This window comes from Amblyomma americanum, chromosome 1 (assembly GCF_052857255.1).
Source record: "Amblyomma americanum isolate KBUSLIRL-KWMA chromosome 1, ASM5285725v1, whole genome shotgun sequence".
In the NCBI taxonomy this organism is placed as follows: Eukaryota; Metazoa; Arthropoda; class Arachnida; order Ixodida; family Ixodidae; genus Amblyomma; species Amblyomma americanum.
This window is the reverse complement of record NC_135497.1, coordinates 235,624,876-235,639,816: the sequence shown is the minus strand read 5'-3', so window position 1 is coordinate 235,639,816 and position 14,941 is coordinate 235,624,876. Positions and strand designations below refer to the sequence as shown.

General features: G+C 49.3%; 1 protein-coding gene across 7 annotated transcripts in view; it reads right to left on the bottom strand.

The window, feature by feature from the left end:
- Window positions 1-9,472: 9,472 nt before the first annotated feature.
- LOC144114790 (uncharacterized) overlaps window positions 9,473-14,941 on the bottom strand; it is a 126,738-nt gene continuing 121,269 nt past the window's right edge. For all 7 annotated transcript variants that reach the window (XM_077648748.1, XM_077648750.1, XM_077648746.1 and 4 more), the window contains one exon: window positions 9,473-13,879. In XM_077648748.1, coding sequence (XP_077504874.1) covers window positions 11,180-13,879 — 2,700 coding nt within the window. In that variant the 3' untranslated portion in view covers window positions 9,473-11,179. The remainder of the gene's footprint in view (window positions 13,880-14,941) is intronic.

Here is a 14,941-nt window from a genome sequence, read left to right as displayed (position 1 = left end):
GACCTGCCTCAGCTTCGCAGGCCGGGAGCTCCCATGGCGGCATTCCTGCCGCTACCTGGGCCTCCTGATTGACTGTCGCCTCACGTGACGGCCAGCTGTCAATGTCTTCTGCACACAGGCAGCAAGGGTCCATGGTGCCATCCGGAAGCTCCTGGCTGGAGGGAACAGCATCACTCCACAAATGAGGCTCCTGTTCTTCCAGGCCATGGCTGGGGTCCAGTTCTTGTACACCCTCCCGCTGACCGAGATGACCATCAGCCAGCAGCTGACCATCGAGCACTCCCAGAGAGCTGCTGTCCGTCTGTGCCTGGGACTTCCCCGTGGCTCCCCGGTCCCTGCCACACTTGCAGAGACGGGTGTGGCCCATGGTGCTGCAGGCCCAACGGGCAGCACTCCGACATGTTGGGAGACTCCATCTCGCCCCGGATGGATGCCCCCTCCTGGAGCGCCTCCTCAGCCATCCCCATTCACGGATGGGGAAGATTGCCCTGTCACTCGAGCAGCTGGTGGGCGGGCAACCAGAGCGCTTTCCTCCCCCTCCACGACCGGACCTGGGCCATCGGTTCCGGGTGTTCTTGCTGCCACGGGGTACCAGACCAAAGCGCCTCACCGCAGCAGTTGGCCTCCAGCAGGAGGCAACGGCGACCCTGGAGGAGCTGGCTGCACGCAGCTGTTCATGGACGGGTCGGTCCTCATGGGGGCCTGCTCGTCTGCCGCAGTTGCCTGCATTGCCCCCTCATTGGGAGAGAGCCGGCAGGCCAGGCTCCTGTTCGAGGCCAGTTCCACCACAGCAGAGCTGGCGGCCCTCCACCTGCCTGCCGACATCCCGGACTCTCATTCCGCTGTGCAGTCTGCAGCCATCCTGTGCGACTCCAGGGTGGCCTTCCAGCTCCTGCAAGAGCCATGGGGCTGGCTCCCCATTGTTTTCAAGCTGGCCGCCAGGCTCAACAGCATCTGCTCCCGTGGATGCTCCATCTCCCTTGCCTGGATCCCCAGCCACATCGGAGTCCCAGGCAATGAGGCTGCTGATGGCCTGGCTAAGGCAGCCCATGGCGGCTGTACTCCCTGCTCCACTGCAGTGGTGTCCCTGGATGCTGCCAGAACCATCACAGAGCGGCAGCTGCTACTAAAGCACCCCGACCCCAGGGTTGCCCATGGGACACCCCCCAACTTCTGCCGGACAAGGGGATCCCTAGACGGCAGAGGACCCTCCTTCTCCGGCTCCGGGTTGGCTCCTCGTGGACCGGGGCTAGGCTCCATTAAAAGGGTTTGGCCTCAACTGCGGCCACTCGGAGGAGATGATAGACCATCTCTGTGAATGCCCCGCCTTTGCCGTCCACCATGCAAATCTGGCTTCTAGCTACAGGGACCTGGGACTACCTTCGAACAAGGCAAGTGCCCTCCTTTTCCTCACCGGCCCCAACGCTTCCAAGGCCCTCCGGTCTCTCCTTACCTTCCTGGAGGACACGGGCCTGGATGGCTATTGTTAGCCCATGGCAGCTCATCACTACGACGGCACCTCCAGCGTCTCTATACTTTCTCTCCTTCCTTTCTCTCTCTACCTATTCTCCTCCTCCCTATCTGCGCGCCGGCAGTGGTGGTGGAGACAACTCATCAGTCAGAGGCCCGCGCATGTTTCCTTTCCTCTTCTATTCGACCTCTTACTACTACTACTACTACAGGTATTCTCAGGTGTTTCTAGCATAGAGAAGACACGCGTGCCAAAGCTGCAATGAGTGCACAGGCAACATTCTGACTCTGCGGAATGTAGTGCCGGTATAAAGTATGCATGCACCAAACGCTATTTCATATCGAGCCTTAATGTACCCTATTTCCCGAGTTTTGCGTGCGTGACTTGCGTGGTTTAGAACATCGTTTCCAAAATGACAGCACCCTTCAAAGCAGGACCTCTCGCCTTGGACTCAATTTGTTGTTGCTGCTGCCATTTTCAGTACGTGCAGTGGTCATAAATGGGGCACAGAGACTTCGCTTTGTCACATCTCGCATATAATAAAGTGTATCAGCGATGACTTTTCTTTATTTATTATTTAGAGTGACGATTGTGCCTCTGTTAGTCCTAAAGAGAAACGTCGAGTTGTTGACAAAAATACTCGTTCTAACCACCATACGGCGCCACTAGGCTGACCTTGTTCTGTCTCCGTTTGCATGCGCTGAACTAAAGGTACGAATGTTACAGATCACGTAACGTCGTGCAAAATGCTTGCGTTTATCGTGCATAAGAGTAAATAGGGAGATGGTGCGTAGGCGCCGCCGATTGATACTCTTTTCTAACCATATCTGTGTACTCCGCGAGCAGATGACACACAGACGGCTTGGCGCGAAGGAACACGCCTAACGCGCTGTCCTGACTGGCTGTGGATGTCTCTGCCTTTGGTAGTGCTGGAAGTTATGGGATAGAGTATACGCTATGGATGAAGTCTGAATCGTCACCAGCGTGCGCATTTTTTTCACGCACTGCGCAGCATGTATATAAACGTGAATAGCGATGCCGCTTGATAATTCGTGTGTGGGCCTGTGGCGCAACGGATAATGTGTCTGACTTCGGAACAAAAGATTCCAGGTTCGAATCCTGGCAGGCTCGCTCTCTATTTCTTATGTTGCGGCTGCGTTTCGGGGATGGTCACGTGTGGTGCGGACATCCGAGATAACACTCGATCGAGGAAAGTCGCAGATACAGCGAAATAGAGGAATTGTTTTGAAGTGCAAAGCTTCACTACGCTAGGTAAAGCAGTCGTCGCGTAGGCCGGAGAACGACCTTGAGCCCAACCACGTTAGCCGTGTATGACCATGTGGTATAGTTATATTGTCGAACCTATGACCATTAGTTGACCTTTGAGATTCAGTTCAGAACATCCGATGGGGTGATATGATGACATCCGATGGGGGTGTCTATAGATGTCATACCATCTAATGCCATGTGGTCGTGTGGGCATATATAGAACGGCTGTCGCGAGCGTGTAGCGGAGCTTCCATGGACGAGTCTCAAGCGTTTAGCAAGCGTCCTTGCTTTTCGCTGAATTCCAGGGTTAGTCCAGTTAAGCCACTGCCAATTTTTTAACATGGGGTGCTGACTGCTTGTTATGTCACAAACCAGAGTCAATAGAACACGTCTCTATTGACTGCTGGAATGCGTTGCTCTTTTGGGACATGCTCCAGCGGACAATAAAGAAAGACTTACCATTGATATCGTATGGGATACAATTCCTGGACGTTGAGCCAGATCTTTATAAATATGATGTTTTGTTCCTTCTTCGCCTGCACAGTACTTAGCGAAGCAGGATGGCTGTATGACACTGCAATGAAGATGAACGGTCTGTCCGAGAATACTTTCAAGAAACCGTATTTAAGCTGCGCTAAGTACACAAGGAGCTATATGTTTTGGAGATGAAGTTATCGATTTGATGAGCAGAGCATAATATGCTTGTGAATGATCGTAACATTTCACCCTTGCCATCGAATAGGTACGGAGTTGTTGTGCACCGTTAGAATATGATAAACTCAAAGCGACATGGCTAGCGGGCCCCTTTGGGGGTTCGTTATATCCTTTTGTAGGGAAATTTTGCTTTGTAAAAACGAGATAGCAAATGCCTCGGCTTCTGTATAGGAGGTTCAACGGGAATAGCACTTCCTTTGTTGTATTCATTATTTCGTTGTAAACTGTTTCGTTGTAACAATATCTGGCTAATTATACCTTGGTTCCGTTCGAAATGTGGAAAGTCTGGGTTGACTAAAATTTAACAGAGCTCAACCCCATTGTATAGAAATCGATGGAGCCCCGCGATCACTTTGTTACAGCAGTTGCTTCATTAGAGCCATAGGTGACCTTAACTGGCACTCTGTCGCACGCGTAGACCGAAAAGAGCCTAGCTAGCAGTCTGCCATTGATGTGCGTTGAGAGGGCTTTTTCAACACTCTCACCAAGCACCCGGGTGCAAACTCAACCACGGCGGCCGCGTTTCGATGGAGGCGAAAGGCAAAAGGCGCCCGTGCTGTGCGATATGTTAGTGCACGTTAAAGATCCCCGGGTGGCCGAAATTATTCTGGAGCTTTCCACTACAGCACATCTTTCTATCTTTCTTTTTTTCACTTCCTCCATTCCCTCACAGCGCAGTTGAGGTGTCCACCAAGAAGTGAGGCAGATACTGCTCCATTTACTTTTCTCAAAAACCACAAACTTTCCTGGACACTCCCTTTTTTAGCACTTCCCTTACCTCTCAGTTTGGGTGTGCACCGAGAAGAAGACAGTTACTGTGCCATTTCCTTTCCTGAAAGACCAATTTTCAAGGTGGCTAGGACATGTAGTTGGTAATTAGGTAACATGAGGCAAAAAAAAAATGGCGACATAACTAGTGATGCATTGTCGTCATTTGAAATCTTGAATCAGGCTGTTTTAAGTTTTGCAGTGAATTAAAGCAATGTATAAGTGTTTATATTGAAGTTTTCGTGTTTCAAGTGACTTAAAGGCCAACTACACATCACGGCCATCATTTGGTTGATGTAACCGAATCCAAATCAGCATGAGAGAAATTCAATAATAAATTATTTAGCTGTCGTCGGCGAATACCTAGTGGTGATCCAGGAATTATGTCTAATGCGTCATTCCTTTCATACCTCGTTTTTACTTTCCCGCCACTTTCTTTCCATGCTTGTGTTTAGTTTTACCTGTTGTATGCTGAAAGGCGCTCATGTTTGTGTTGCTAGTGAAGAGTACGAATTCGTGGAACGGTAATAGTTCAGAATTTCTGTTCAACATTAGTCAACCAGCCTGATAGTTAACACGTCTAAGCTGTATTCCACTGCACACCACCGCCGACAATGATATGCCAAAGATAGCGCTTTTCTAATTCAGCCTATTTTTAAAAACTGCTAACAGTCTTAGGTGAAACCCCGTGTACATGCCCTGCCACACAGAGAAAGCGAATGGAAATTTTTCAAAGAAATGTTCCTTTCATGACTTCTGGAACTATTTCATAGTTTTGGCAAGACCGCGTACTGGGCTGTACATTTTCCTTTGTCCATTTCGCATCCATTCGGTCCTCTATCAGTGGTCACTCATATATACCTGCAGCTTTCAAGCGTCTGTGGCAAGCGACCCAGCCACTGGGCGGTTGGCGATTGGACCTTCTTACCATGGGCTGAAAACAGCAGGTGACTGGACCTAACCGCTGGCTGCCATTGGCTGCGATATGCAGCCAATGGTGAGGTTTGATCGACAACCACACAATAGCGTGGCCGCTGCCATAGACACTTGAAAGCCGCGGGTATTTACTCGCTGCGGTGGTTCAGTGGTTTGGGCGCTAGAATTTGGCCATACCAAATTCTCCTAGGAGGGTGCTGCATATCAATTGTAAGGAATCCTGGGAGACCCTGCTGCATAGTTCGTACCCTAAACTCCAGCTCTGCCTCATCCAACTGGTTGAAGAGGCCACCAGGACAGAAGACCTCCCAGCCAGTATCTAAAGCGGTGCCTGCACTCCTACTCCTAAATTTTGAACGGCTTGAAAAAGGGCGGTTTTTTTTTCACGAAAAATTGGAAATTTTGCTAAAATTGGCAAAAACAGATTTATTTGATATAACACGATGATCAATATTAATGCACTGCAGTTCAGGCGAACATGCAGACATAAATATCATATTTGTGGAACGAACTTCTCGCTCTGTTGCACCGAGAAAGGGAACATGAAGACTGACCTATGGAGTCACTGTCGCTGGATGCGGGACTACCCGCAGCAGCGTGGATTGAAGTTGTGTCCCCAGCTATAGGTTTGAATGTACATACACAAGCTTTCGCACGCATTCTACTGAAAGCCTGTTGGTTGCAAAGCCTTGTATGGACATTTCCGGAATGTGACCAGTTGCATTCGCAGCAAGCGGATGATGGTGGTATCTGCAGCACTCGATAGGCCAAAGGAGTTAGCGGCTGGTTGGTGAAAAGGCCTTGCCAGCAGGTGGATGGTGCCGCGTGCTTCGCAGTCCCAGACCCCTGTCATGGACCAAAGTCCTGCCAACGTCTTGTACTCTGCTACGTTGGAAATCAGTTTACTGATGTCTAGTGGAATGCGCCCTGCTTGCAGAGATATCCACTCAAAGCCATCCGCAATATGCGTATCGTATACATGCTTTCCTCTGTACCTTGCATCCAGAAATTTAGTTGCAATGTGGACTGGTCACAAAGCTTCTTGCGCCTGCAGACGATTTCTTTCGCTTGAATCTGTTCCTCGCTTACCAGCGCGGAGGTTGTCTGGTTTGCTACTCGTTCATTTCTAATGGAATGGAAGGCTTCTGGAACACCGTGCAGCAGAGCATTGTCCGACTCTAGTGAGGTTATGGCTAAAGAAATTGGTGTAATGAGGAGTAGAAAGCTTTGCACGGGCTTCCAGAAACCGTCTCATGATTCTTTTTTGCAATGGCTTCTCTCCATCATGTCTGCAGAGTTCTGACCGACTTGTTTCAATTGATGTCTGAGCTGATACACAATCAGGATGCTTGGCGCTTGTTTCCTTGCTGTAAATTTCTTTGATGTCCAGCGGGCATTTCTTGCCCACCAAGAGTTCCCTCGCCAAACGTGTGGCATTCGGAAATCCATGCTGAACATCGCAGTACTTGCATACTGCTCGCACGAAGAAGGTACAAATACGGTGCCAGGATATTCTTCAGAGCTGGCACAATGAAGTGTGAGTGGGGGGGGGGGGGGGGGGGGGGGGGGGGGCATAAAATTGCGCGTAATGCAGTGACGAGAGCTTCGCATAATGGCTTAATTGCAAGAGCACCTAAATAATACAGCTGGCTTACTGGGAAATGGCTTTGTCCTCAGGTTCTAAACAAAGCGCTTGACTGGCAGGTATTAACCATTTTAGCACTCGCCTTTCAGCTTTCCCGGCTTAGGTCATCGCAGCACGTGCTTCTGGTCTGGTGGACAAAACATGTGACTTTTAACAGCGTAGTGCAGAAGGTGCAATGTGTACTAAGGCGGCTGTAATTGGGAATAGGCGGCAAGGAACGGTCGAAACATGCAAAACCGAGGCGAAAGTGGGAAATTTCGCCCATTGGGCCACGCCCCTTAGCTTGAAGTGATCTCGTGTTCTGTGTGATGCAGTAGTTGGTGATCAAGCTACAGAGGGGCTGTTGTGTTCCCGGGTGTTCTACAAACACTAGAAAAGGACAGCGCTATTTCGCTTAATTTATTGGGGCAGTGCAAACAGAGAAAAATTGGGAATTTCAAGTCAGCTCTGGGAACAAAAAAAGACTACTCGAAAGCGTCATAAGTAAGGCATGCAAAATGTGTGCATTCTAAAAAATTTCACCTGGGAGTGGAGGTATAATGTAGTTTATCTTTGCATCCTCATAATTACAGAAATTAGGAACCGTCAAAAGTGACTTATTGCACTCTATTTCATGGCGAATATGTACAGCTGCAGCTCGAAATAAGTAATCCGTATTGTTGGAAAAGTCATTGAAATGTAATATATCCGGGTCAACAGAGTGCACAGAATATAGTCTAGAGTTAGAATACCATCTGCCGAGGTGCGAACATTGAAGAAATAATCATACACTCGCCAAAATTTCTGAAAAAAGGAAACACGGTGTTCCTTTTTTCAGAAATTTTGGCAAAGTATGTTTATTTCTGCAAAGACTGCACAGGAATATGCTACACCCGTTGTAAGAAAAGTAGCGACTGTGCACAAGGAGCACAGTTGCTCGCAGGTTAGCAGTAAAAGGTGATATGCTTCAGCAAATTAACTCCTACTCACTACTTAAATAATCTCTGGCAGCACCCTTACCTGGCAGAACACAAAATTTGCGGAATCCCACACGGTAGTGGGAGTTTTCTCTTCGAAACGGCCCCCCACCTCATTGTGCTCAATGCAGCCAAATGGGAGAGTGGGACCCAGCATGCCACCTTCGAGAGCGGTGTCTTCACCCTGAAAGCGGTGCTGGCCATCAAGGCTCCCTAGAGTCACTTTACTCTTCAGCCACCGGCGGGGCTAGGAACCTCTTGCTACCAATCATTAACTGCCACCTGCTATGGTGGGCAGGTCATGCAACAAAAGCGGAAGGTGGACCACCTTCTTTTCTTGACACGCCAATTGGCACCGAACAGAATTTATCTCGTTAAAAAAAAACACACAGGGACACCCAATTCCACTGTGTTGGCAATTGCGATATCATTCGAAGCTGTTGATGCCTTTGCCGGAAGGGACTGGTGGGGCTTGTGAAGCCCAGGCTGCTCTCACCGAGCTCTCCCCGTAAACCACCTGCCACTGTTGGCAGGTAGAGGCTTCACACAGACGAATCTGGTATGGCGACGTCAGGTCCCTCCAGCCAATGGGATTTCTTCGCTCTAGCAACATGAGTGCCCACTAGCCAATCAGTATTTTTCTACAAAATGCCGGACAGCCGCCCCTGGATTTTTGCTTCTTTGAGGCTTCTATGCTATCGCATATAAACAAGGGGCATCCACCAACTCGCTGCAGTGGCTGCAATCAGCTACCACATGGCTAAGCGTGACCTCACAGCATCCTGTCACCAAAATAGCCTGTCCTGGTTGCTAGGTGTCTGAATTTCTAGGATCATGAATGTTAAGGGAAATGCAGAGAAGAATCTAGGCTGCATCGCTCCCCAGCCAAGCAAGGATGCCAGACGGAGTGGGGCGGCTGGCAAAAGAACTGCGACGGAACGAACGGTGTGACTCGAGACACTCCACAAGAAGATACGGAAGGGTCCCTGCACTGCAATTGAAGATGGCACTACTTCGAGCGGCACAGGAAAAAGAGACTCGGGGGTTTGGAAGTGAAACTTGCAATACCGTTACTTTAGCCATCTGCTTTTCTTTAGCTCTAAACTAAACTTGTTTCCCGGAACTGCATATTCTTTCGGTTGGCAAGTCATCACTAGCCATGCCATACGAACGGAACCTATCTGACCTTGTAACAAACAATTCATTGAATACCACCACAATATGCGGCGCTTGGCTAATTCCCAAAAGCAGACTTTCCAAAGAGTCAGGTGCAAGCCCATAGACAATAGTATAACCGACGTTGCCTTTGCTGAGCGCAATTTTTTTTAAAGCAAGCGCACATCACTCATGACGTCACTGGCCTTTCTCCCGTTTTCATGGCCTCCAAGTTGTGCAGAAGATGGTACCTCTTGCGGACTCAACATACCTAGACTTAGTACCAGGGTTATGCAGGAAGAAAAAATTTTAGTGGCTTTGCATTAGGAAGAAACAGTGACAGCTACGAAAGACATGTGGAAGTTCTAATATTATTCTGTTTGATTATAGGGCTTTTCAAACTCTTGCACTGGAATTGGCGACACAAAGGCTTTCACTTTGCCCCCACTCCCATCTGTGGCTGCGAATTGAACTCCCATACTTGCGTCTATTTTATGAGCACTTATCGCCCACAGGCCGCACAAAGCATTCAAATGCAAAAATGTTTTCAAACAAAAGCTGCTTTCCTCATTTGCTTTTATTCATTTGAACTGTAGTAGCTGTGCTATTACAGCAAAACCCGGGTATAAGAAACAGGCGACGCAACAATATTCTTTTTGAAAGTATGAGTGAGGAGGAGAACCTGTCTAGAACAGATGTGCAAATGACACTCAATAACAAATCTGCACTGAAAACAGACAGACATGACAGCCATTCCAATAGACTTGTTTCTCAACAACTTGACACTCTCTATGCTCTCTTGTCCCAGAATTAATACTTCCAGTACACCCTACAGCATGATAACAGTCACAGTGTAATTAAGGGAGCAGGGTAAGAAGTATTAACTTATACTTATAAAAGAACTGCAACCAAAAGTGGTTACATGATCACTGCAAGCCAACTACAAGCATCACGACAGCTGCGAAATAAATAAGTCACAGAGAAGCAATGATTTAAACACTTTCAGTCTACAAAAATACACATGCAAAAAAATTTCTTATGCATTCCTTAGGTGGACCAACCATCTGCCATGTCAAAATTTGGTTTACTGTTCTCTGTGGCTGGCATGCTTTTTATATACAAATATAAGGTTCACGGAGTCTGCAAAAAGAAAACAGAAAAGAACAGGTGCTCGACTTAGAATGGTGCACTAAATCACCACTGTAACAATATAAACATATGGATCCTGCATAACTCAGCTTCCAGGTTAGTTCCCTACAGTTTTCTTGAACCCCTTAAATCCAACACCACAAGGCTATCTGAATATGTAAGTTTTCAGCGTTGCACATTTCACAAACATCACGGAGATTAATGTGGTATAGATGCCAGAAAACGTCTCAACTACTGCAAGCAAATACATTAAGACCTTTTGAAATGCAACTCAGACAACACGCTTGTCCATACCAGGCTTTACTTGCAAAAAATTAACAAGGCACTTGTGGTGTACTTTTAGCAAGTGACGAATGTACCACTGTTTTTGAACAATTAAAACAGAAGAGAATCAAATTCAACCAACCCAATTTTTAACCAAGTGAAGCAAAAAGTGATTGGCAACAAGGTGCCTTGTTTAAGATCTTGAAATGCAGGATTCTGCTGAGACACTGTGTCAGTCAGAGGTAGATATCGCCCACCAGACCATTTGTAAATCAAGAAGCGGTTGCATGCATGATAGTGCTATGACCTTAATTAACAAAAAATGCACAATTTTTGAGTGCCTGTTTCAGAGGGGACTGATACATTATGGACAAGACTAACACAGAAGAAAACTAAAATCGTATGCCTTAAGTAACGAAGCAGTAAAATTCGAAAGAGCACTAAATGTGGCTACTACAGTTTGTAAATAAGAAAATGGCTGAAATAACAGCTGGTTAGCATACTACAGAGCAAAACAATGCAAGCATAGAGGGCAACATACTTAGTGATAGGGCCCCACCATGTCAACCACCACTGCTGGTCTCAAAACAAAGTTGTCTGACAAATGTACAGCTTGCTTACCCGGAAAATGCACACAAATGAAACTGGTGCCTGGCTCTCTGCCAGACCAGTGCCAGCCTCCTCATCACACCTCCCATGGAATTGGCCAAAAGCACACAGAGGAGGTGGTTGGTCCATCCGAAGCTGCCAACTCAACCAGCACTAAAGCAGACATCTACATTATGTACATCTATGCCAACGTGCACACTGAAGGGGCCAAGAGAGAAATCACAGGTGTATATGTACAGAGCCTTAGCGGCGCATCATGGAGTTGAGTGTCTGGGGGGGCAGGCTGCCACTCAGGTAGCCATAGGTGTACATAGGGTTCTGGGAGGGCTCCTGGTATTGAGGCTGCACCATCTGCATGGGGGCCGGCTGCTGCAGGTAGGGCCCCGTAGGCGTTCCCTGCCGGTAGCCGTTGAGTGCCCCCTGGTAGCCCGAGAGCAGAGGCCCGCGCTGGTAGCGTGGGGCATACTTGGCTGAGCCGGCTGGTGGGGCAGCTGTCGGGGATCCATAGGACTGGGACAAGGCCCGTGAGGCAGCTGGTGCAGTTGGAGGCGTCATGGCGCAGGCTGCGGCAGCTGCGGCGGCGGCGGCTGCACTCTGCCCCGGTGAGCCCGGTGCTATGTCCATGATGCCGTTGGTCAGCTGCTGCAGCTTGGCGAGGCTGCACGAGGCATTGGAGCCTGGCCCATAGGCGTAGCCATGTGAGAAGCCTCGCTGTGGGGGCCCCGAGGCGGCCATCATGCCACCCACAGGCACACCCATTACATAGGAAGGGGCGGGCCCCGGACCTGAGATGCTCATGTAGTTGGAAGCTGGCGGCATGAGCACCATGCTCTGCATCACACCAGGCACCCCGGCCGAGGCCTGCGCCTGGGCCTGAGCTACGGCCGCCTGGGCCGCCACAAAGGCCCCCTGTGAGAGGGGCGCACTCGTCACTGGCCGGCAGTAGCTCTGCTGCGGTGTCTGACGGTGGGGCTGCGGCTGCTGCCGGTGGTGTGCCTGTGGAGGCCGCGAGTGTGTGCAGTCAGCAAATGGGCTGCTCAAGTGTTCCAGGGCCCCCTGGGCTTCTCCGGCCACCAAAGAGGCTGCAGGAGTGTCCAGACGTCGCTGGCCCATCTCCCGCAACTGGTTCACATCACATAAGGGACTGGATTCACGCAATGGGTCCCGCAGCTGGTTCATGTCGCGCAGCTGATTCACTTCGTGCCTGTTCACCTCGCGTATCTGGCTTATATCGCGCAGCTGGCTGGCCTCACGCAGCTGGCTGACATCGCGCAACTGGTTTATGTCACGCAGCTGGTTCACCTCGCGCATCTGGCTAACTTCGCGCATCTGACTCACTTCGCGCATCTGGCTCACTTCGCGCATCTGGCTCACCTCGCGCATCTGGTTTGCTTCGCGCATCTGGTTCATTTCGCGCATCTGGTTCATTTCGCGCATTTGGTTCATTTCGCGCATCTGGTTCATTTCACGCAGCTGGTTAATATCGTGCAACCGATTAATATCACGCAGGTGATTTACATCACGCAGTTGGCTAACATCCCGCAGCTGGTTCATGTCCCTCAGTTGGTTTGCCTCCCTCAAGTGGTTTACGTCCCGCAGCTGACTGACATCCCTCAGTTGATTAGTTTCTCTTAATGAGTTCATTTCACGCAGCTGGTTCACTTCACGAAGCTGGCCAGCTTCGCGCAACTGTTCCATATCGACTGGAGTGTAGCCACCACTGGACATTACACTGCTGCTGGAGGAGTCTGGAGTGTAGACCCCAAGGCAGCTCAGATCTGGCTTGGATGGGGCAGCCAGCCGGCCTGGCCGCATCATCTCCATGCGCGCCGTCTCCATGGGCTCCCCCCGGGGGCCCCTGGTCACCTCCCGCGGCTCCTGGTAGCGATGGGGCTCCACGGGAGGGGCGGCCTTAAGGCTGCTGGCGTCCATGGAGAGGTCATGAGGGGAGCAGCCCATCATGCTGGCAGGACTGTGGCCCAGCATGGAATCATAACTGCCTGTAGGGGCACTTTCTTCCACACCGCAGCTGGACTGGTTTGAGAGGCAAGTCTGCTGAGATGGCGGGTTAGACCCAGGTGTCTGCGGGGTGATGGGCGTTGGAGGCATCTGCACCTGTGGTGATGGGTTGTCTACCACAATGTCCTGACTTTCTTGGCTACTTGTGCTGACTACAGATGCATTATTTGCTATTGCATCACTGGGAAGCAATGTTATCTGAGGACGAGGCTCCAAAGAGTCCACAAGGTCGTTGTCCACACACTCTGGCACACTTGGCACATCCTGGTGGCTGCCACTTTCCCTTGGACTCTGCTCAAAATGGCAACCTTCAATGACGCTTTCTTGTTGTTGCTTGGGCACTGAGGATTCGCTTTCTTTTTCTTCCTCAGACTGTGTCTCGGGTACAGATGTAAGCGCTGAGTCAGGAATGTGCTGGGTCCCCTCGACTACCATTGAATCTCTTGGTTCTTCAGAAGTTGTCTCAACAGGACTCGCAGCACTCTCAGCTTCTGCACTGTCCATTTCAGTAAGGGCTGCACTGTTACCACTGTCCTGCTTAGCTGTTCGGACAACTGTACTTTCTTCCTTGTATACATCCTCCTCTGACTGCACACTGTGACTGACCACCTCAGCATGTGCAGAAGAATCCTGGTCAGGAGGCTGCTCCTTGGTGTCTATACTCACTTCATTCTCTTCACTGTTGGTTTCTGTGCTCACAACAATGGCAGGTGGCTCGGTGATCTGCTCTTTCACAGCCATATCACCAGGTGATGATGGCCTGGATGAAACTTGCTGTGGAATAGGACTTGCACTGCCTTCTTCAGTCGTGACTGGTAAGTGCCTCTCTTCAGCTGGTTCCTCCAGCTTGCCACTCTCAGTGTCACTATTCTCAGTATTTGGAACCTCATCTGGCTTGGGAGATTCAACAGGAATGTACTGTTTCTGAAAAAAAAAAAAAAAAGATAATTGCAAGCAAAACTTTATAAATAGAATTACCTTTTACCCTTTCAATGCTGCATGTATCTATGAATGAAATATGTTCCCCTTTCCCATGTGCTCCCAGCCAATAAGTTAATTACAGGCAAACAGAAGAATTCCCTACAAACTGGTGTCACTGCACAACAAAGTTTACTATAATAGGCACAAAAGGAAGATTTTTCTGATGGCTCTGGTCAAGGTGAGACTAGGCTTTCCACGCACAAAAGAGCATAACCTGTTCCAAAAAAATCTGTTAGCTGCATTCTTGATGCATACACTATAGTGTACTTTGTGAATCTGTTCTCAGAGAACACTGCAAAAGCATCTTCCTCCACACAACTCAACAGTAAAAGCTTGTTAATGCTGCCCGTATAAACCAAAAAGACGTGCTTGTCTATGGCAGCTAACGGCCACTTATTCAGAGGGAGCCTAGCGCAAATGGTTATTTCAACCGGTTCCAAGTCGCGCACAATACTAGACCACTTAGTACTAGGTAGCAGGATGACTGAAACGATCGTCAGGTGCTCATGATAATGGCACTTCAAACTTCAATGCGACACCACTTATGGTGGCGATTCCCTGCATTCATCCATTTTGTGTTTGTCTGGCTGAAGCCTGCTTTGTGGCAGACTGCCCACCAGGTTGTGGGCAGCCTGCCAGATGTTTACATATACTGCCCACCATGGAAGGTGGCAGTTCAGTTAATGGTCGGTCGAGAGAGGTTGCTCGGAAGGAGCAACCTGGGTCTCACAAGCCACACCGATTGCAGCCCCTGCCATCCCTGGGCAGTGACACATTGCTTAACCGCTGCACCACTGCGCCAGGAGTAGCATGGGGACTCCCAGGGATCTATGAATGTAAAGTGCACAATGACTATTTCCGCATATTTGGCCTTTTAAGTCATTATCACTATCCAAACAACTTCCATTTAAGAACAATGGATCCGAACATGGAATCGAAGTGAAAACCGAAGTGCTAGCACACATAGTTCACATTTGGCCTAACTACACAAATCGACCATCAATT